This window comes from Tachypleus tridentatus, chromosome 10 (genome assembly GCF_004210375.1).
Source record: "Tachypleus tridentatus isolate NWPU-2018 chromosome 10, ASM421037v1, whole genome shotgun sequence".
Lineage (NCBI taxonomy): Eukaryota > Metazoa > Arthropoda > Merostomata > Xiphosura > Limulidae > Tachypleus > Tachypleus tridentatus.
The window spans coordinates 110,986,529-111,009,415 of record NC_134834.1 but is presented as its reverse complement, the minus strand read 5'-3'; the positions used below and the strand labels follow the sequence as shown (position 1 = coordinate 111,009,415).

Sequence of the window (22,887 nt, the reverse complement as noted above, 5' to 3'; positions counted from 1 at the left end):
CAGCCGTCTTTAGAATCCATACTTACTTCAAGTGGGTTTCTCGTCATCATAAATTCCTAATATTACCTAATGCACATCTTTTACGATAATGTATTTTCCACAACATTAATCATGGTGGAATGGTGAAATCATGTTTGTTAAATCTAACCATGGCCTTAAGTACGGTAGTATCAAATATTGTGCTTCCTGAACTGTATTCATATTGTATCTATGCTCAGGAAACTATTTTATAAAGAATGTGTTGTGACATACCCTCCCTTGTTAACTGTATTCATATTGTATCTATGCTCAGGAAACTATTTTATAAAGAATGTGTTGTGACATACCCTCCCTTGTTAACTGTATTCATATTGTATCTATGCTCAGGAAACTATTTTATAAATAATGTGTTGTGACATACCCTCCCATGTTAACTGTATTCATATTGTATCTATGCTCAGGAAACTATTTTATAAATAATGTGTTGTGACATACCCTCCCATGTTAACTGTATTCATATTGTATCTATGCTCAGGAAACTATTTTATAAATAATGTGTTGTGACATACCCTCCCATGTTAACTGTATTCATATTGTATCTATGCTCAGGAAACTATTTTATAAATAATATGTTGTGACATACCCTCCCTTGTTTATGATTTATTAGTTCTACTTTTCCTGTTAACACCACTCCTAACTCATCTCATTTTCACTATTTTACAGCGTATTTATAAGTAACACTAATTTTCCTTCCAAATTTTGGAAACTCTCCAGATTTGTCCTGAACTCTCTGAATTTGACAAAAACGAAAAGAAATTAGTTGGGTTATTTTTATAATGTCTTAGGGACAGTTAAATCCCAAAATCCCCAAGTATGTACATCAGTAAGAAGAAAACTTATATTTGGTAAAGTTGTCTTTGTGATCTTGCATAAATAACCTGTGGCAAACCTTATTTGTTTAGGGAAAAATAATTACGTTCAATGATATCGACAAAATCCGAAGGGAAATACCCTTGATGTCACTTCCGCGCCTAGAAGCTCATGAAATTCTAATTTCTTGGAAGCATTTCGATACGCAGACTTCAGGTTTCTCAACACAAAGGATGTTACGTTATGCGTTACCTTTCTACCGCGCGTTGTGAAATAAAGCCTGCTGCATTTAAACGAATATTTATTTTACCTTAACTTTTAAAGGATAAAGAAGTTCTAGATTCACTGGTCTTCTTTGGTTAACAAAACTTGTTATATCGAAACATTTTGAGCCAGAAACTCAACCTGGGATAACTTTTCTTAAACTTGACTATGCCAGCATCTACGAAGAAGGTAAGATTGATATTTTAATGTGGTTTATTTTTATTTTACTTCCCCTGCATGCGTAATAAACATCAATTGTAAATATAGAGAAAAACCCTAGTCACTATCAGGCACCAAAAGGCGAAATTATTGGCTAAAAATCTTAATTTAAGACAAATTAGCTTAAAACATTACGTCATTCGTAATACGTTAATATTAGGCTTACCTTGCATGGAATCAATGCTAATTTGAAAATAAAACAAATGTCCTGTAATATAAAATGTGAAAATATTTTAGGAAATAAATAATTAGTTTAAATACGCAGAGCTACATAATTTAGTATGTTAACCTCGTAGAACTGAACCCTGATTTTAACGGTATAAGTCCATCTGTGTACCAATTACGATTAATAACGCAGTCCATTATCAATGTGATCGTTTCAACAATCAATACATAAATTGCAAAAGAAGCTCAAAATAATTTACTTTAACTTTTCTTTTGTTCATTATTAAACAGTAATTCAAAATATAAACTGGCAAACACAATATTTAGGGACCGAACTGTTTCACGTATCTCTGCAGTTAAGTACACGAATGACAAAAATAAGAATTCTTATCTTGCGTTCTAAACAGGAGTTATTTTGTGTGATTTTTTGTTATAAGTTATATTTAAAACTATTAGTTTTTTTTCTTTTACTTACAATTTGTAAAGGGGTAAAAAGTTATATGTTAACAGGATTTTAAATATTAATATTATAGGAAGCTGTGTAGTGGAGTATTAATATTTTTAACTAAATATATAATATTACAGCCCTAAATAACAATTTATTATTACAAAAGCCAATATATGATAAACACATAAACAGACCAGTTGTTCACAGAAAGTTAGCTGTTGTTCACACATAAACTAATTATTGTTGGTTTTAAGATATTTTGGGCTCTAGGCAGGAATTACACAAGCAATATTTTACAATTTTGGGTTTTAAAGTTTTTTAATCACAAGTAAAATAACAGAATAGATTAGGTGTTTGAATAATGTTACAGCTTATGCCTAAATCGATATTCCATATTATATATATATAGGACGAAGTATTTAATTATTAAATATAAAAATGCAACTGGTTTGTTTAACTTTTTACCAAAAATTAGATTAAAAATCAAATATGTGACGTAGAGTAATTAATGTTTTCTTTGATTGGCTGTATTCTATGCTGTGAACTGCAATTTCGCCTATCAATGAGTTCTTACTACAAACAATATGACAGATATTATAACAGTAAAAATATAACAGAAAGCGAAGAAGTTGCATTTACGCTTGGCCTATAGTCTAATTAATAGTCTCTATCCACAATGTTCTTTCATTTTCCGTTCAACAAAGAATACAAGTGGAGTTAAAACCTGATTCCTTGACTGGAATCGCTATACGTGTATATATTTTGATTTTCACATTCACAAAATATATGTTTAAAATCATCCTTAAATATCAGTTATTCACTAAAGGTTTTCTTCAAGGCGATAGCTTCGATTTCAACAGTTTGTTAACAAATTTGCATGTGCCTGTAGTAATCAGGTTTATTATGTTTCAACGATGCGCCATCTAGTGGTTCTAATCAAAGAACATCTGAGATCCAGCAAAAGAAACTATTCCTCTATCTATCTGCACTTATCAACATTTGTAACCTTGTGATAAAAGCTTTACCATTCTTTGGTTAACAGAGAACGAAAAACTTTGCAACTGAAAATGATATTAATTGCAATGTTGCCCTGTAAAGACGAGGGCAAGAGGGCTGATAGCTCCCAAATAAAAGTATTTTAACGTAGAGGAAAGTTCATGTATAATTTTATGCCAATCTATATACATTATGAGTCTTCAAAACAGTTACAACGGGATGTTAATAAATATTCATTCTAACAATACCATAAAACTATAGAGACAACAGTTGGTTTACAAACTAATCTTACACCAACTAGCCTAGTTCGCCTCAGCCTGAAGCCGCTACTAAAACCAATCAACTGTTCACACATTAAGTAACCTATTTTTTTCACACGTAAAGTACTTTTTGTGCACAGACAAACTGATTTACTATCACACAAAGTGTTTTGTGATTCATAAACAATTAATTAATCTTATATGCAGTCACGAAATAATCTGAGATATTTCATTTTGCTTTCTCCTGTGATAAAGAACGAATATAGGTCTGCGGATTTACAATGCTAGAAATCGTGTTTCAAAATCCCTCTTGGGCAAAACACAGATAGCCCATTGTGTAGCTTTGAGCTTGACTTCAAACAAACGTTGTGTTTATGATTTAGTACAAAAGCTACTACATAAATATAGATGACGTTTTTAAACAATTTTGTCTACAGAAGGACGAAGAATTAGACATCACTTCATAGAAGAGTAATTACAAAGCCCAGATTTAAGTATTTTAATGGTAATACTTAGAGCATAAGCGTATTAGAGTTTTGGGATGTATTTAAAATATTGTAAAATCAACGTAACGTTAATATTCTAGTTGACTACAGGAGAAGTACTTCAATAAAAATTACCGGTATAATTTGTGATTGGTATTATATATTTCTAAATGGTTATGACTTTCCAGGAGCCTGTAACTGCACTATCTTACAATGGCGCGTCGCATCTGGTCTTCGTTTCTTCGATCGACAATATTCGAGAGGTAGGAATTTTAATTCATTCGCCATATTTGTTTTTAAATGTTTCATTTGGAGATTGTGAACCATCCTTTAAAAACACTGTAGAGGTAAATATAATAATTTATTTTTGTAAGTAATGTTACTAAATATTCGATTACAAATTGAATGATAAGAAATCTAACTATTTTGTTCCAATGACATGCATAATACAGCAGTGTTGGTTGTGCTAGATTTGTACATAGAAATAAGTCATGTTGTACCTCTACTTTCATAAAATATTTTTGAATCACTAAAAAGGAATTTAAGGTTTATTCTTACAAATGTAGAACTTTGAAAGTTAACTATGAAGTGGTAGAGAAAAAAAACATATGTTATGTCACGTAGTATATGCTTAAACAAAATGTAAGGAATCGCCAAATCAGCTCTATTAAAGTACAGGTTTTCCTCTAACCTCCATGACGAAATTGTACCTTTACGTAAAGTGATTCAAATGTGTTTCTTGTAAACTTAAAACTACAAAATAGGCTATTTGTATTGTAAGCTCTTGAACAGAACTTTTGAAGGGCGACTAAAATATGAAATTAAACTTGAAAAACTGAAAAATGTAATTTTAAGTTACGTGATAAGTGAGTTCAAATCAATATTTCTATTATTAACAGTTCAGACTTTCTGTTAAGTGGTTACGCCTGTGCGTGTATTAGTGTTAGTAACTTGGTTAATTTTTCCAGTTAAAGATACATATATGTAATAGTATGTCGAAGTAATTTTCGATACGATGTTTTGGAAACATTAGTGTCGCGCAGTGATGATATTTTTATTGCTGGCACTTGTAGTATCATAGTGATAAACGTAAGTGATTTAGTTGCCAAGTTCTGGATTAGGGTTAATACAAAATATTTGTGTCTACCATTTTATTTTTTATATTATGGTAATATTACTTCTTCAGTTGCTTAGTATGCCTGGCACATGGTTCGACATCTTAAAAGGTATTTAATGTGTGTAGTTTGTCCACTTTCCAAAGAGGACGTGTATATCCTCTTTAGTTATTTGTACATATTTACGATCATTTTCGGTTTTTACGTTTATTGTTATCTGGCGATGGAAATAATGCGTGAAGTCAACCGATATATTTAAAACTCGTGGCCTGAAACTTTGTTTTAACAATTAGAGCAGTGGTTAATCTTTTTCATCGTCTTACCCCCTGAGACTCTCCACGGTATTACCGTGACCCTTATAATAATATTTGTAAAAGTGAACTTTGCGTAAAGGTAGAATAAAACAAAACTATATAAAGATCCTAATTTATTGAAAATGTTACAAATAAATGACCTTGAGAAATGCAAAAAGTGCTAAACAAATGCAAAATCCATGGAATTGCTGAACATCAAACAAAACCTACTTATTCACTCAGTGTGAGGGGTAATATATATAATGAGAAAATATACTAAATACGATGGAAACTTTGATATTTAAGTTTTAAGTTCGATGTATTAATATTATATAGTTTAAAAAAATTAGGCAATTGAAAACGTTGTAATATATGAAAATTTTTACTCGAAATTAGACAGGTGGTTGTGCAACAAGCATCTCAACACGGTTCAACTGCTGCACTTTAGCGTGTTTCTCATTGGTGGGCAGTTACAAGCACTTGCCACACAAACAATACAAACTTCTCCGTGATTTCCCAATAATTCACAAACCATCCGTGACTCCCCGAGAAACTTCAAACGATCCCCGAGGGGGCACGACCCCCAGGTTAAGAACCACTGAATTAGAGCATTGTATTGGGTCTAATGTAACAATGAAATATGATTTACTTTATATTTTATTTTAAATTCACTTAACTTTAGAAGTTCGTAGCATGATGAGGTCCTGATATTCTGTGTATAATATTTAAGACAATCCTGGTTATTGTTTTATTAACAATTTGTTTTGTTTTTGTATTTGAAACTTTTTGTTTCACTGCCATTGTTAAAACTGTATATATGTATGTATATACAGTTCATCATGTTACCTTTATTCGTTAGCCCAAACCTTCAGTTCCAGCCCTGTCGACGAATATATCAGATGAACACAAGCCACATGAGGAAAGAGGTCAATGGGGAAATAAAGCCGAGTTTATTTTGTCCTGTATTGGACTTTCCGTTGGCATTGGAAACGTATGGCGTTTTCCTTACCTAGCCTATCAAAATGGAGGAGGTTAGTAACATTTATAACTTTTCTTAATCAAACAAAGCGCCATATGGTGCTTTACTTGCAAGGTTTGTCCTTCCTAACTTTTCTTCATCAAACAAAGCACCATATGATGCTTTACTTGCAAGGTTTGTCCTTCCTAACTTTTCTTCATCAAACAAAGCACCATATGGTGCTTTACTTGCAAGGTTTGTCCTTCATAAGTGATGTAGTAGGTGACACTAGCACTTAAAGAGTTATCAATGATTTCTAAATTATGAAAAACCTTATTATCACGTTTCAGGTGCTTTTCTCCTGCCGTATATTATTCTTCTGGTGTTAGTTGGTAAGCCTATGTACTACATGGAGGTGGCACTAGGACAGTTTTCTAGCCTTGGACCCATGTCCGTCTGGAGGTGTTTTCCATTGGGAAAAGGTGAGCAGTAATTTAATCAATATGCATATATGTTCATAGTAGTATCAAAAGTTTGGCATGCGTTCATTGTGGTATCAAAAGTTTGATACGTGTTCATTGTGGTATCAAAACTTTGGTACGTGTTCATTGTGGTATCAAAACTTTGGTACGTGTTCATTGTGGTATCAAAACTTTGGTACGTGTTCATAGTAGTATCAAAAGTTTGGTACGTGTTCATAGTGGTATCAAAAGTTTGGTACGTGTTCATAGTGGTATCAAAAGTTTGGTAAATTGCACACATAAAAAAGAGAAAAAAACAAAATAAAACTCCAACGTTTTCTACTGGTCTTTTAGAATGATATCCCTGAAGATACGTAATCCTGTCCAAAACGCTAAGGGTTTTTTTGGATATTTTTGAGAGTGTGTATATATTTGTATTGCTACTCATAAATCAGTTACAGAAAATACTATTTATCTTATATTACAGAGACAACAGTTTTACACAATAATTACTTAGATTCCGTTAGGCCTACAGAAAGTGTATTTAATTTTTAGTAACTTGTCTTCTAGGTATTGGAGCTGCCATGGTCGTGATATCTCTTTTGGTTGCCATTTACTACAATGTCATAATGGGATATTGCCTGTATTATATGGGGCAGTCCTTTCGTTCTGAAGTGCCATGGAACGGCTGCCACGAATGGTGGGGCGCAGACAACACTATCTGCTACGTTAGAGACGGAGTGGTAATATTTTCTATTGCTGTCTTTTTCAACAGTTATCATTTCACGTTTATTAAAGATCGAATTAATGATTTCAAATAAATTAGCTTTTGTCTTTTCAACCAAAACTTCACTTTTTATCTTTTAAAAGTTAGATCTTATATTACAACTCTCTGGCCCATAAGAACCGACGAAATTTCTAAATTTATTTGTTTGTTGTTCTATGCCAAACCCACTGTACATAAGAATGTCGTTTCTTAGGGTTATATTTACATTTCAGAGTTTATTACCTCAGTGCGCTCTCTCAACACAGTTTTTAGTTCCTGTTTTTAATGATATAAACATCATTTATGCATAGCCAGGTGGCTAGTCACTTGACTCGCTATATGCATGTTCGAATCTCCATCCCACCAAACATTCTCCCCTTTCAGGTGTGGGCGTTATAATGTGCGGCCAATTCAATTATTCTTTGATAAAAGTTTGTTTGTTTTTTGAATTTCGCACAAAGCTGCATGAGGGTTATCTGTGCTAGCCGTCCCTAATTTAGTAGTATAAGACTAGAGGGAAGGCAGCTAGTCATCACCACCCACCGTCAACTCTTGGGTGACTCTTTTATTAACGAATAGTGGGATTGACCGTCACATTATAACGCCCCCACGGCTGAAAGGGGGAGCATGTTTGGCGCGACGAGGTTGCGAACCCGCGACCCTCAGATTACGAGTCGCACGCCTTAACACGCTTGGCCATGCCGGGCCTCATTGGTGAAAGAGTAGCCCAAGAATTAGCGGTGGATGGTGATGACTAGCCGCTTTTCCTCTAGCGTTTCACTGCTAAATTAGGGACGATTAGCGTGATAGCCCTTGTGTAGCTTTGCACAAAATTCAAACAAACAACCAAACAAATTATTCCTACTAATTGAACTTCATAAAAGTAATGCGAGTTTATTTGATATTTGAACATGAAATGAATGCACCATTTAGCCTAACTGTGAAACAACAGTGATACTGCGGAGTTTTTGTACAAACAAACCAACAGAAGATGTGTCTGTGAATCGATATATGTTGATGGAAAACCATATCCCAGTTTCGGAAACATCCAAGTTTAAGTCATTTTGAACTCTCCTAAGCCCTTATATCAGTATAGAGATCCAAGTATGAGCTACTGATAGTAGATTAGTGTATGTGAAACTACCTACAGTTAAATATATGTTACAAATATTTTCTCAATTGTTATTTTAGATTGTGAAGTAATACACACACACACACACACATATATATAAATTGTAGTATGCATATTCAACTGTAATCATATTTTATCAGTTGTTATTTTAGATTTAGATATAAATTGTAGTATGTATATTCAACTGTAATCATATTTTACAGGATCGTTGCCCAGTTGCCTTAGACAAACTAGCGAGCGAATATTTGGGCACGTTTAACATGTCTACATTAACAGATATGTCCGATGAACTTGTAAATGTTACATTGTCCAACAAGACGGCTAGCATTCTCGTGCCCCAAGAACGGTTTCACTCCACGTTACAGAATTGTACAAATGCAACTCAGACTGCTTCAGAACATTTCTGGGGGTAAGTGAATTTATATATTGGGTTGAGGAATAATTCGTGAGCGTTTTTTCAAGTTAAAAAAATATATTCATAAATGAAACGATTTCGTAAATATTTCATGTCATTTGGTAGATAATTTTTTGCTCTAATAGATGGTGTGTTTGATTTTCATATGTCATTAATTTTTGCTTGCATTTTCAGCTCATTAAATGGAATGTCAAGTGGACAAAATCGAGCATTTTCGACACCATCTGCTTTTCGCATTTAATTTCTTGCAATTTCGTTTAAAACAATGCATACTATATACCTAGGTATTACATGAAATAAAGTATCATAATAAATGTTTTGGGTGTAATGTGTTCATGCATTGAAGTATTGTATAGTCTTGCATGTAATGCTTGAATGAAATTATTTAAAAACGATCACGAATTATTCCTCAACCTAATATATGTGGTAACAATTTCATTTACTCACCATATTCTTCTCCAACTTTTGTTTATTTCGTTGTTATAAAACAAATATTGAAAACCCATCATTTCAAAATATTAGTCCTGGAAATATTGTTTTTGTGTGTATTTTATAGTTTAAGTCACAAACCTACCCAATGCCTACTGCGAGTATCGAAGCCCGGTTTTTAGCATTATTGGATAGCCAATTCTAAACTATTTATTCATCAGTTTGCTGAGTACTGGACTCCTAATGAAATAAGAATTAAATACAAAACTTACCCACAGAAAGCTATTAATGTTACAGTTAATTACTGCTAGAGTTTACTCTATGTTACACAGACACAAGCATCAAATTACTCTATAACATTTTCTTTTTCCACTTTTGTACGCAGTTCGCTCGAAAATTGTGGCGTACTCTTTACAAGTATTTACTTAATATTGAGTATTAAGCCATTTGTTTAGATATTAGAAATGTGCGATTCTGCAACGAAAATGTTTGAATTCATGTTTTAATTACTTTTAGTGCCCTCCAGTGGTTCAGTAGAGAATCTCTTTTGCGCCGGAGCAGTATCACCAAACCGGGTAACAGTCGAACCAACATTTTGTTAGAATAACTGTAGGGCTTTCAAAACTTTAACCTACACATCAAGAATTGTTTCTAGGTAATAAACATACTCAGAGTAGTATGTATGAATCAGTATAAGAATAATAAATTACCTGTGTTATCTGTAAGTGTACCTACGTGTACTAACGTATAGCTATGCTTAATACAAGTGTCAGTAAACACTTATATTTGTGAATCACAAAGAAGTGCTAGCAAATAATTAACACTTTCAATAAAGTTCAGTAAAATTAGCTCAAACTTTAACCTCATTGAATCTATTTTAAAAACTTTTCCTGGGAGACAATCCCCCGTCACCCCCAGCTTCGCACACTATTAGTTGCCTGACCAATCCGGAACTGATTCTTTCACCTTGAGTCTGAAGACTTATAATGTAAACACCGAGTTCTATACTCGTTAAGGGCATAATCTGGATAGCCCATCGCATAGCATTGTGCTTAATAACAAACAAACATATTTCTTATCACTAAATTGTGTGCGTGTTCATTACGTGTAAACTCGCCGTATATTATAACTAATATTAAACTTTTGTGGTCCTTAGGCGATATGTTCTCGATATAACAGGCGGAATAGAAGATATTGGAACAGTTAAATGGGATTTAGCTGTATGTCTGTTGGTGTCTTGGGTCATCGTATTTCTTTGTTTGATGAAAGGAGTAAAATCATCAGGAAAGGTACGTGATAAGTCATTTTAGAAACAAAGAAATAAAAATAATTTTAACACAGTAACAGTAAGCTCAACCATGGTCTCCTCGTGAAAAATCGAAACTCAAATATTTAATTTTAAAGTTGTTTTTCACTGTTTAAACATTGCAGGTTTGTGAAATTTCACGTTGTTTTCAAAACATTTAGAATACAAAAGATAAGAGAATTTATCGGGTAATTCATCCATACACACAACACTGAGAAACACAAAGCGACAGCAATTGCAAAATAAGTTTAGCTAAGTGACCTTTAGGTGGCGCTTATTATAATAATACAAACATGTCTGCTATAATTCAGGGTATACTAGTAATAGTACTAGCGATAAAATGATTGTCTCTTCAGAAAAAAAGTTAAGTAATATTAAAATGTACCAAACCCCGGTTTGTTGAAATATCTTTTAACCCATTTTAATGTAACATTCATTCGTGTTTTTTTGACGAATAATGTGTAAAAGGACGGTGCTGGTTTTCGTTTTTTCCTTGGGGAATAAGCAAAAAAACATCTGACGATAGCTCACTTGAGTACAATAATATTGTAGGCGGCTAAGATGACTGTTTTAACAAACTTCTGCAGAAAACCGCGAGCAGGATGGTTGTTAAAGGTTTAAGAATAAATATGATTAATGATAATGGCGCCTGGAAAGTAGAATCACAAAACTAATTGAATTCAATGAAATGAACTTTCGTTACCAGCTGTTACTTGTCCTAAACTAATTTATTGACATTCATATTGGAACAAGTGTTATGTAGATTAAATAATATATATATATACTATATACTCATTCACGTAACAATCGTTTGCGTTATTTTGTTCATTCCTAGGTTGTTTATTTTACTGCTACCTTTCCCTATGTAATTCTCATAATTCTACTGATTCGTGGATTGATGTTAGATGGCGCTGTAACTGGTCTTCGTTATTTCTTTGTACCAGAATGGAAGAAACTGTTGGATATAACGGTAACTAATTTTATATACTTTTCAACTTCGTTAATCTATCAGAGATTGATAGAATAATTTTCTGCCAGGTATTCCGAAAATTTTAGTTGAATTGAAAATATTTTAATTCGTTTGTAGTTAACTTTTAACCAGAATAGATTGATCATAATTTCTAATATAAATCAAAATGTACAATTCTGATAGATAAACAATGAACTATTTATTAATGTATCTACTTGTACAGGTACCTATATATTTTCATACATTGTAAATTTATCTACATAGGTGTGGAGAGCGGCAGCAGAACAACTGTTTTTCTCTCTAAGCGTGTCTTGGGGAGGCCTAATTATGTTTGGCAGCTACAACAAATTCCATAATAAAGTACACAGGTTGGTTATGTACTTGTATATATGTATTAATTAAACCTGAGCAAAATGGTTGAAGCTTACAAGACAAGAACTGTATTAATAACCCCTACTGCATCTCCAAGTAACAAAATAGTGATAATTTAGATTAACCAATCCAGGAACTTCATCAAATATCTATATGACTGGTTTTTATTGACTTGGGCCCAGCATGGCCAGGTGGTTAGAGCCTTCGGCTCACAATGTGAGAGTTACGGGTTCGAATCCTTGTCACACAAAACATGTTCACCCTTTCAGCTGTGGGAACGTTATAATATGATAGTCAATCCCACTATTCGCTGGTAAAAGAGTTGGCTATGGGTGGTGATGACCAGCTGCCTTCCTGCTAGTCTTACACTGCTAAATTAGAAATGGCTAGTGCAGATAGCCCTTGTGCAGCTTTGTGTGAAATTTAAAAAACAAACCAAGCCTTATTGATTTGTAAGAAAGTTCAAGTTTCTATATGACTGGTTCTTATTGACTTGTAAGGAAGTTCAAATACCTATGACTTGCTTTTATTTACTTGTAAGAAAATTTGCCTTACATTGATCACCAATGCATAATTATTCAGATTTTAAATACAGAATTATTTTGGATTATATTTTAATTAAAAAGTGAAAACTATATGAATAATTCAAGACAGACTTTGTTACACAATGAAATGGTCTACGACTGACATAAATAAATACACTACTATTCTTCCTCTCACTAACTTTAGTAAAGTTAAAATTGTTACTTTCAAAAACACAATCCACCAATTTCACCCATCAACAGGGATTCTTTACCTTTTTTTATTCTCTATACACTAAAGATAATTGAATAATATAACACAGATAATGTTAGACATTCATATATTACATTTAAGCACTAGTGACCAATATTATATAGATAAAGTCAGACAGTCAGGAATTATATAACTCTTTGAAGGACATTATGCCAATAAATATTCATATTATTTATCAAGCAACTGAAATTCCACTTTTTTTATTTTATCATAATTAAAACTGGTTTATTTTCTATCTTACAGAGATGCCATGTTTGTGAGTTCATTGGATTTCATTACTAGTCTAATCGCTGGAATTGTAATATTTTCCGTCCTGGGCAACATGTCAGATAAACTTGGTATTGACATCAAGGATGTAGTTGAAGGAGGTAGGTGTTTTACTGACTCCCTGAAACAATTCATACTAGAGTTTGATTAAATCCATATACTTTGCAGATTTCTTTTGTTTACTTTTATTTTCATTTGAAACTATGATGTTTAAACCTATTGTAGTCCTTTTGTGCCAACAAAATTTTATAATAACAACTCTGCAATAACGTAATTAGTAATAAACACACATCTTGTTTCATAACACACCATAGAAGTTGTTTTTTTGTTATTAAACTTTACACTGCTTGTTTACCTGTGAATCTTGTAGTAAAGAATGCACAGTGATTTATTTTTATTTCATTTCTTAAGGACAAGGCTTAGCTTTTGTAGCCTACCCCGAAGCCTTGAGTCATCTCCCTCTACCACAAATATGGTCGGTCCTCTTTTTCTTCATGCTTTTCCTGTTAGGCTTAGACAGTGAGGTATGTGAAAGTGTTTCTATTTTTTGTCTTTATAATTCTAGGTTTTTAAAACAATTATATTAACATCATAAAGGTTGTGGTGCACATATCTATTATTTAGTTGAAATATTTCAATATGTATTTTCTGATTAATACTCGAGAAAATATTTTTTAAAACTACAAGTAACTTCGTAAGTTTGTAAAATATGATGGTACTGTTCGTAGCAAATGCGTGGTGAAGGTTATCCCGTACTATCACAATGGATGAAATTATTACCACTAGTTTAAAATATGCTCAGTAATCAGAGCTCTTTAACAGAATATTGCAACATTTTATTCATTATTATTTTTAGTAGTAAGTAAGTTATCTTTGAAATAGTAATATTGAAATGTAACGTTTAATTAGAAATATCTTATGATTCGCTAGATGGCATTACATATACACTTTGAAAAAAAAATTGGAGTTTTAAGTATTTGTTGATACTCAATAATAATAAGATAATGCTCTCATTGTTCCTCATCTTTTTTTAGTTTGCTCTGTTAGAAGTTTTCTTGACAGCTATTTATGACGAGTTTCCAAAAATGCGAAACAAAAAGGTTCTACTTACATTCATATGTTGCAGTATCTGCTTCTTCCTTGGTCTTCCATGTGTTACTCAGGTAAGAAAACTACTGAATGTTAGAGAATATATGAACGAAGTACGCCCAATTCTGATTAAATAATTATCTATATGAAGTTGTAGAATATATCTATATAACTTTTATATTACTGTGTATGTGAAGTTTGAAGAAAATTCTACTGCGTTAGGCCGTAGTTTGATTATATAATTGAGTACATGAGATTTAGAAAAGGTTCTACTGGCGTTAGGCCCTAGTTTGTTTATAAAATTGACTATGTGAGATTTAGAAAAGGTTCTAATGACGTTGGGCTCTAGTTTGATAATATATAATTGAGTACATGAGATTTAAAAAAGGTTCTAACGACGTTAGGCCTTGATTTGAATTGTGGTGTTGAATTACATACTCTTTTGTGTGAGTTTAATGTTCAATTCGCAACAGTATAATTGTTTTTAACGTGTTTATTATTTTTCTCCCAGGGTGGTCAGTACATATTGAACTTGATGGATACATATGGTGGAGGGTTTGCTGTAACATTCATAGCTATCTGTGAACTGTTGGCTCTGATGTGGGGATATGGTAAGTTTGCCAAGTACCTCATAGTTATAACTTAAATAGATTATCATTAAAATGATCTGTTTTGGGTTTTCTCAAACATTGAGAAAATTCTAATTATCCTAAATTCAAGATATACACAGTTTCAGAAAAACTGTAGGGCCTAAAGATATAAACCAGCTGTATTATTTGCCTATTTATGGAAAATATCTTTCAACCTGAATTATAAACTTCTTATATTTTGAAAATTTTCAGACATTGAAACATTTTGTCAAAATTTCAAGTTTAAAAATTGATTAGAAGGTCAGTAATTTGAGTCATTATAAACATTTGTTTTTTTTACATGTTACTCTACAGGAATCAGACGATTTTGTGATGACCTGCAATTCATGTTACATATTCGACCTAATATCTTCTGGAAGGCCTGCTGGCTTGTCATATCTCCTTTGGTTTTAGCTGTAAGTACCAAATATAATCAAAACTAAATATAATTTTTTGTTCTGAACTGACATGCAATTAATTAATTCTGTTTTTGTTTTTTAATTATTATTATCCAAAACTTTTTAACTTTGTTGCTAAGAAATGTAAATACTGATATACCTCCTCTATAAACCTTGAGTACTAACAAGAAATACTGAAATACCTCCTCTGTAAACCTTGAGTACGAACAAGAAATACTGATATACCTTCTGCCATACTGTAAACCTTCAGTACTAACAAGAAATACTGATATACCTCCTCTGTAAACCTTCAGTACTAACAAGAAATACTGATATACCTCCTCTGTAAACCTTGAGTACTAACAAGAAATACTGATATACCTCCTGCCATACTGTAAACCTTGAGTACTAACAAGAAATACTGATATACCTTCTGCCATACTGTAAACCTTGAGTACTAACAAGAAATACTGATATACCTCCTGCCATACTGTAAACCTTGAGTATTAACAAGAAATACTGATATACCTCCTCTGTAAACCTTGAGTACTAACAAGAAATACTGATATACCCCCTGCCTTACTGTAAACCTTGAGTACTAACAAGAAATACTGATGTACCTCCTGCCTTACTGTAAGCCTTGAGTACTAACAAGAAATACTGATGTACCTCCTGCCATACTGTAAACCTTGAGTACTAACAAGAAATACTGATATACCTCCTGCCATACTGTAAACCTTGAGTACTAACAAGAAATACTGATGTACCTCCTGCCATACTGTAAACCTTGAGTACTAACAAGAAATACTGATATACCTCCTCTGTAAACCTTGAGTACTAACAAGAAATACTGATGTACCTCCTCTGTAAACCTTGAGTACTAACAAGAAATACTGATGTACCTCCTCCTTGTAAACCTTGAGTACTAACAAGAAATACTGATGTACCTCCTCTGTAAACCTTGAGTACTAACAAGAAATACTGATGTACCTCCTCTGTAAACCTTGAGTACTAACAAGAAATACTGATGTACCTCCTCTGTAAACCTTGAGTACTAACAAGAAATACTGATGTACCTCCTCTGTAAACCTTGAGTACTAACAAGAAATACTGATGTACCTCCTCTGTAAACCTTGAGTACTAACAAGAAATACTGATGTACCTCCTCTGTAAACCTTGAGTACTAACAAGAAATACTGATACCTCCTGTCATACTGTAAACCTTGAGTACTAACAAGAAATACTGATACCTCCTGTCATACTGTAAACCTTGAGTACTAACAAGAAATACTGATACCTCCTGCCATACTGTAAACTTTGAGTACTAACAAGAAATACTGATGTACCTCCTCTGTAAACCTTGAGTACTAACAAGAAATACTGATGTACCTCCTCTGTAAACCTTGAGTACTAACAAGAAATACTGATGTACCTCCTCTGTAAACCTTGAGTACTAACAAGAAATACTGATGTACCTCCTGCCATACTCTAAACCTTGAGTACTAACAAGAAATACTGATGTACCTCCTGCCATACTCTAAACCTTGAGTACTAACAAGAAATACTGATGTACCTCCTGCCATACTGTAAATCTTGAGTACTAACAAGAAATACTGATGTACCTCCTGCCATACTGTAAACCTTGAGTACTAACAAGAAATACTGATGTACCTCCTGCCATACTGTAAACCTTGAGTACTAACAAGAAATGCTGATGTACCTCCTGCCATACTGTAAACCTTGAGTACTAACAAGAAATACTGATATACCTCCTGCCACACTGTAAACCTTGAGTACTAACAAGAAATGCTGATATACCTTCTCTGTAAACCTTGAGTACTAACAAGAAATATTTTAAAAGTTCAGAATCCATGTTTTGTTATGTACAAGTATGATATACAAATTCCTGAAGAAGGAGAGAATAGATAACTCCTTTTAACAAGCAAAATTATTACTTTTGTGTTTTAAAAATAATGCAATTTGAAAATGGTGTTAACTTGTCGTCAAAACTTGTGTTTTCATGTTATTATGCCATTTTTAATATTTTCTCTTACTACGTATCAAATAAATAAACTGCTTTAGTGGAAACAAATTACAGTAAAATTTTATTAGTATTCTTTTTTCATGTCTTCATGTTGTGAATATGTATTCAGACAAGTTCAATGAAATGATTTAAACAGGGCTGGGTTTAGTGGGGCTTCATCAGGGCTTCTCTGTGTGAAAGGTTGAATGTTCAAAGAAAACATTTGTTAAAATTTAAAATTCATCTTCCAGAATTAAAATCATGGAAAAGCGAGACATAGACAAAGGCACATCTTTAAATTCTCACAACAGGGAAGGGTTTAAAGGCACATTTGTTAAAATTTAAAATTCATCTTCCAGAATTAAAATCATGGAAAAGCGAGACATAGATAAAGGCACATCTTTAAATTCTCACAACAGGGAAGTGCCACTTTACTGGGTTATCTCACAGCAGGGAAATACTTACGCCAATCATTTATCTTACAGTTGAGAAGTGCTATCTTACTAATTTATCTCACAGCAGGGAAGTGCCATCTTACTAGTTTATCTTACAGTTGAGAAGTGCCATTTTACTAATTTATCTCACAGCAGGGAAGTGCTTACCTTAGTAGTTTATCTTACGGCTGAGAAGTGCCATCTTACTAATTTATCTCACAGCAGGGAAGTGCTTACCTTAGTAGTTTATCTTATGGCTGAGAAGTGCCATCTTACTAATTTATCTCACAGCAGGAAGTGCTTACCTTAGTAGTTTATCTTATGGCTGAGAAGTGCCATCTTACTAATTTATCTCACAGCAGGGAAGTGCTTACCTTAGTAATTTATCTTATGGCTGAGAAGTGCCATCTTACTAATTTATCTCACAGCAGGGAAGTGCTTACCTTAGTAGTTTATCTTATGGCTGAGAAGTGCCATCTTACTAATTTATCTCACAGCAGGGAAGTGCTTACCTTACTAGATTTTCTTACAGCAGAGAATCACAACTTTCCTGGTGTATTCCATTATTATGTACTCTACAATAATATAAGGTGTAAAACCACTAAACAACCAGCAACACTGGGACTACAAGGCACTATGAACAGATTAGGATGTTGATTAAAGTCAAACACACATGTACGTAACTGTCAGTGTAAAGTACAGAGTCAATAACTTCACAGCTTCCAACAACGTCAAAGTTTTAGTTTATTTGCAGCTTTCTAGTCACTGGAAATATTAAATAATGATTTCTACTACACTGCTTTAAAATTTGATTGAATTACCCATAATGCAACATTTTAAAGTCACAGCAGTTTTATTGAAGAAGACCTGAAGAAGAGACAATCTCATCACAGCTTCTCACGTTACTTGGAATATTTTCTTATCACAACAAAAATCAAAATTTCTGTGATCCAAGGTCCTGGACACACCAACTTACATCTGTATATTCATTTGTTAAATATATTGTTTATATATTTTCATTTCATGCTGTACCAGACATGTCCTAGTAATTAACATGATTGTACTATGAATACAAACATTCATGGTTTATTGTATCTTGCCACCTAACTGCACAGTTTGGCACTGTGAATGTACTATAAGTGTGACAGTCAACTCTCGGGCAAGAGTAATCTAAGATGAGGCATTGGGTGTTGTTGATCAGCTGTTTTCAAAATGATCTATGAGGTCAGAAGTTGGGAAAGCTATTTAAAGATGGCCCATGGAAGAAAAATTATTGTTGATTATAGTTTATAAGTTTTTACATTTTAAATTTTCTGTATTGTATCTATATGCTTTCCCAATTCAGAGTTATATAGAGTTAAAATATGTATAAATTTTCTTGTTTTTTCCAGTTCATATTTATATACAGTTTGTCTCAACATGAAATAATCAAGTATGGGGATTACTACCAGTATCCCCAGTGGGCTGATGGGATCGGGTGGATCTTTGCTCTAATTTCTATGATTCAGATCCCTGTATGGGGAATTGCTATACTACTGTGGAATATAAGGGTAAGAATGTTTGATGTGATTTGTCAGCAGGTTTGTTACATTTCTTCAAATATAATTGTTAAAACACAAACTAATTATTTCTTATAATAATTATTATATTAACTTTGTGATAGACGAAAAAGTGAACTAAAGCACTTAAAAGCAACAGAAGTAACTACAATCAACGTTGTATTCTCGTAAGAGTGTATCTGAAGTAAAAATCACTTAAGACTATTGGTGGGTTGGTGTTACATCATTTAAACCATTAAGAACTGGAGTTAGTGTTTAACAAACTAGTACAATCATGATCACTTTCACTAAGAAACGTAAGAAATTTAAAAAATAAATTGTGCAGTAAAAATATATCGTCTTTATTATTTAAAACTTATTTTGTTGTTTTATTCAAGTTACATAAATGTTTTCAGTACCTTTTAATGATGTGCTATTCACCGAAATATTAAGTCTTAATTAAATATTTTAACATAAAATTAAGCAATTTCATTAAGTAGGATGTTTCAATTTTTCTAGAATGTCAAAAAAGTTATCAATCCAGACGCTAGGTGGGGCCCTACTGACCCAGAAATAAGACAGCAGTATTTTCAGAAGAAAACAAATGGATTCGTAATGTCTGAAAAAGACAACAGGGGGCTTGATAATCTGGGTCTTGAAGATGGCATCTAACTTAGCTCAATACCTTGAGCTAATATACGATTGTTTTCTTTGTTTTGTTACGGTGCAAAGCTATCAGCACTCTGCCCACTACATGTGATCTAATACCTGTTTTCAATGTTTTAAGTTTGTAAACTTGTCTGTGATTCAGTGAGAAAACCTTGTATATATGACATACAGAATGTTTTATATTATTTCAAAATACAGCGTCATTACTTATTATTAACTAATAGACTTATATTTGTTTTGTTTATTCATCTGGATGATAAGAATAGTATTTTGACTTTTTTAAACTATTTATCAAGAGTTTTGAAATGATTTTGTGTTCCCTACATTTTTTTATATTATTTTTGGTTTTATAATGGAATACCTTAAGGTCACAACAAGATTACTATCGCTTGTAGGTCATACAGTAATCTTTTTATATAACTGTAGTTTGTCTATTCGCACAAATATGGTTAAGGATATACAGTATTACTCCACAAAACGTGATATTTAACTGATATAATAGAGGTATTCACAGATCGCTAATGAAATTTAAAACAAATTCTTTAAAAATGAAAACTCAAGTTTCATCAAAGCGATATGAGTATACATAATAAAGTGTTTAAAATATTTTTAGTGTGAAGATATATAAACGGGTGCTTGTGATTATTAGCGTGTGACATCAAACTGTAGATATTTTTATATGTTGTGTTCATGGCTGTGTCGCGTGTTGAAACTCCAACTGTAGGCAACTTGCCAGAAACGTCTCCTTAATTTTGTGTAATAAGTTAACTGTTTGTTTCACAACGTTATGTTTGTGTTTATATATTTATACTAGCTTCACAACATAATGGAGACATTCAAATCATTAGAAATCTACATAAATAATATTTTATATCTGAATCAAATCTTTACCGTGGCGTTATAAACAATTACTTTTCTGTGGATTGGAAACAATTTGCATTCAAAATCTTAAAGGATATTTATCATGAACTAATATCTTAGATAACAGTAGTTTAGTAGGTAACGTTTAAACATGTAAACTTGTTACAAAAAAGTGTGTGAAATGCTATTTTGGTCTGTCTTTTGATTTTATGAACTGGACAAATTAATTTTTAGAGGAATCTGGGAAAACGAGTATCTTTACCATGAATATTAGTTCTGTAAGTAGGTTTTATATCACCAGATTTCAGACACAATTAAACCAAATAATCATAACTTATGTAAAACGGTATCTTCAATACATTTTGACGTTGTTTTTAATGTCATGATTTTAACACCAGTTTCTCTACTATACTGTTACCATCTAATTATATATATATAGATAAACAAGCAACAAAGAAATGCCTGTAAAACATTCCGATCTAATGTATCATTGTTTTATTTTTGTAAATAAATATTTATGAATATAAAAAGATTTAAAGAATTCTGAAAATAACTTTGTATCTTTTCTTTGAGCTAGAAATTTTTTTTTAATTATGTGTTACTAGTTCCCTGTTTAAAGGATAGAAGGCTGCTTGTTGCAACGAAAGCATTGAAACCAAACCACGTGTTTTAAAATATGTAAAATTATTAGTACGAACCATACAACCAGATAAAGTTCTAATCGTTTAGGACTAACAGAGTAAAGTGAATCTGGGTATAAACTTCCAAAATTTACACCTTTACTGTCTTGTAATTGATATCAGATATTTTTATTTATTACACATTTTAGATATCGTTAAAGAACCAAAACTATATCTTATGAACATTTATAAAAGTAGTTCATATCATAAAGGATAACGGATAATTTCTTTTATAGCGTATATGACAGTTTCTGTTTTCTTAGCCCTTCGTAACTCATCATATAATAAATTAACTTAGATGTGTGAATAATGCTGTGGCATTGTACCTAATTAACTGTCTGATGTTGCAGAGCTAACCACCTGTTTAATAATTACATATATATTACTTTTGTTTTAAACTATAACCTGTTATGTATCATCTGTGCAGCTAAGCCTTGAATAGGTGGATAATATCTGTGTCGAAAACTGCTAATCTCTGCTTGTCCGTTGCACAAGACATTTTTTTCCTTAACTTACGCGTCTATCGTCTGCTAGCTGACCCAGTAATTTTATCGTTATCGTATATATTACACGAATAAATTCTATCTAGACCTTTTTTTTTGGAAAGTTTGAGTTAACACTTAATTTAGAATTATAGGCCTATTTATTTTTAGAAACTGTACATCTACTAATACATCATGTTTTTAGCATCACACACAAAACAATTGCACGTAGAATTAGAATGTCGTGTGTGAAAAAAAAAAAAAAAGCAGACCTGGCCAATAAAATCAAATCACGCCATCTGCGATAAATTTAATACGTGAAAAAAGGAAAGTTTGAACTATAATACTTATTATTTATAATGAGATTAAAGTCAAGTCAACGTAACTAGTTGAGCGCTTGTAGAATGAAGCTGGAAAGTATATTTCCTTTTTTTATTTTTTAGCATTAAATAGATAGGCATATTTAGTTATAGAATTCTAATTATACACCTACTAATATATTGTATACTGAACCACACACACCAAAGAAATGTGTGCAGAATTATAATGTTGTGTGTGAAAAAGTAAACAGTAGGTATGCCAACTGACATAAAATAGAATACTGAAGAAAAGAGTGAAGCTTGAACTATTATACTTGTTGTATACAGTAAGATTAAATAGAAGTCTATGAATATGTTTTATTCCACTTCTTTAAAACCAGGTGGTTCGATGTGTGTGTTTTCTTATAGCAAAGCCACATAGGGCTGTCTGCTGAGCCCACCGAAGGGAATCGAACACCTGATTTTAGCGTTGTAAATCCGTAGACTTACTGCTCTACTACCGGAGGGCTGGCGGTTTGGCAGTGAAGTTTTTTTTTCCTTTGATACATTATAAAGTACAATATTGCAATTTGTTTTTAGTATATTTCATACATCAGTGTCATAATGTAAATTCGGTGTCACATTTATAAAAATATATTAAATTTACGTTGGAGCAAGTTGAACATAATGTTACATACCTATTTACATTTGAAATCTTAATATTTGAGGAGGATGGGTGGGGGAATTGAACCAGGCATATCCTGTTAGCTATAAGGGGACATATTTATCCCTCCTTCCAGTGAAGAAAAAACAAGCATCG

General features: G+C 32.5%; 1 protein-coding gene across 1 annotated transcript; it reads left to right on the top strand.

Annotated features, from left to right (window-relative positions):
* Positions 1 to 935: 935 nt before the first annotated feature.
* On the top strand, positions 936 to 21,156 carry LOC143230086 (sodium- and chloride-dependent glycine transporter 2-like). Its single transcript, XM_076463123.1, has 16 exons — positions 936 to 1,302; positions 3,875 to 3,949; positions 5,954 to 6,125; positions 6,403 to 6,534; positions 7,084 to 7,256; positions 8,615 to 8,820; positions 10,412 to 10,544; positions 11,397 to 11,531; positions 11,796 to 11,899; positions 12,942 to 13,066; positions 13,377 to 13,489; positions 14,000 to 14,128; positions 14,566 to 14,665; positions 14,999 to 15,099; positions 18,930 to 19,088; positions 19,596 to 21,156. The coding sequence occupies exons 1-16, from the start codon at positions 1,282 to 1,284 to the stop codon at positions 19,746 to 19,748; spliced, it is 2,031 nt and encodes a 676-aa protein (XP_076319238.1). The 5' UTR covers positions 936 to 1,281; the 3' UTR covers positions 19,749 to 21,156.
* The last annotated feature ends 1,731 nt before the right edge of the window (positions 21,157 to 22,887 follow it).

Coding starts and splice junctions, on each gene's coding strand:
- LOC143230086 (XM_076463123.1), top strand. CDS start 1,282: ATGCCAGCATCTACGAAGAAG. Junction 1,303..3,874: donor TGCCAGCATCTACGAAGAAG/GTAAGATTGATA, acceptor ATGACTTTCCAG/GAGCCTGTAACTGCACTATC. Junction 11,532..11,795: donor AGAAACTGTTGGATATAACG/GTAACTAATTTT, acceptor TTATCTACATAG/GTGTGGAGAGCGGCAGCAGA.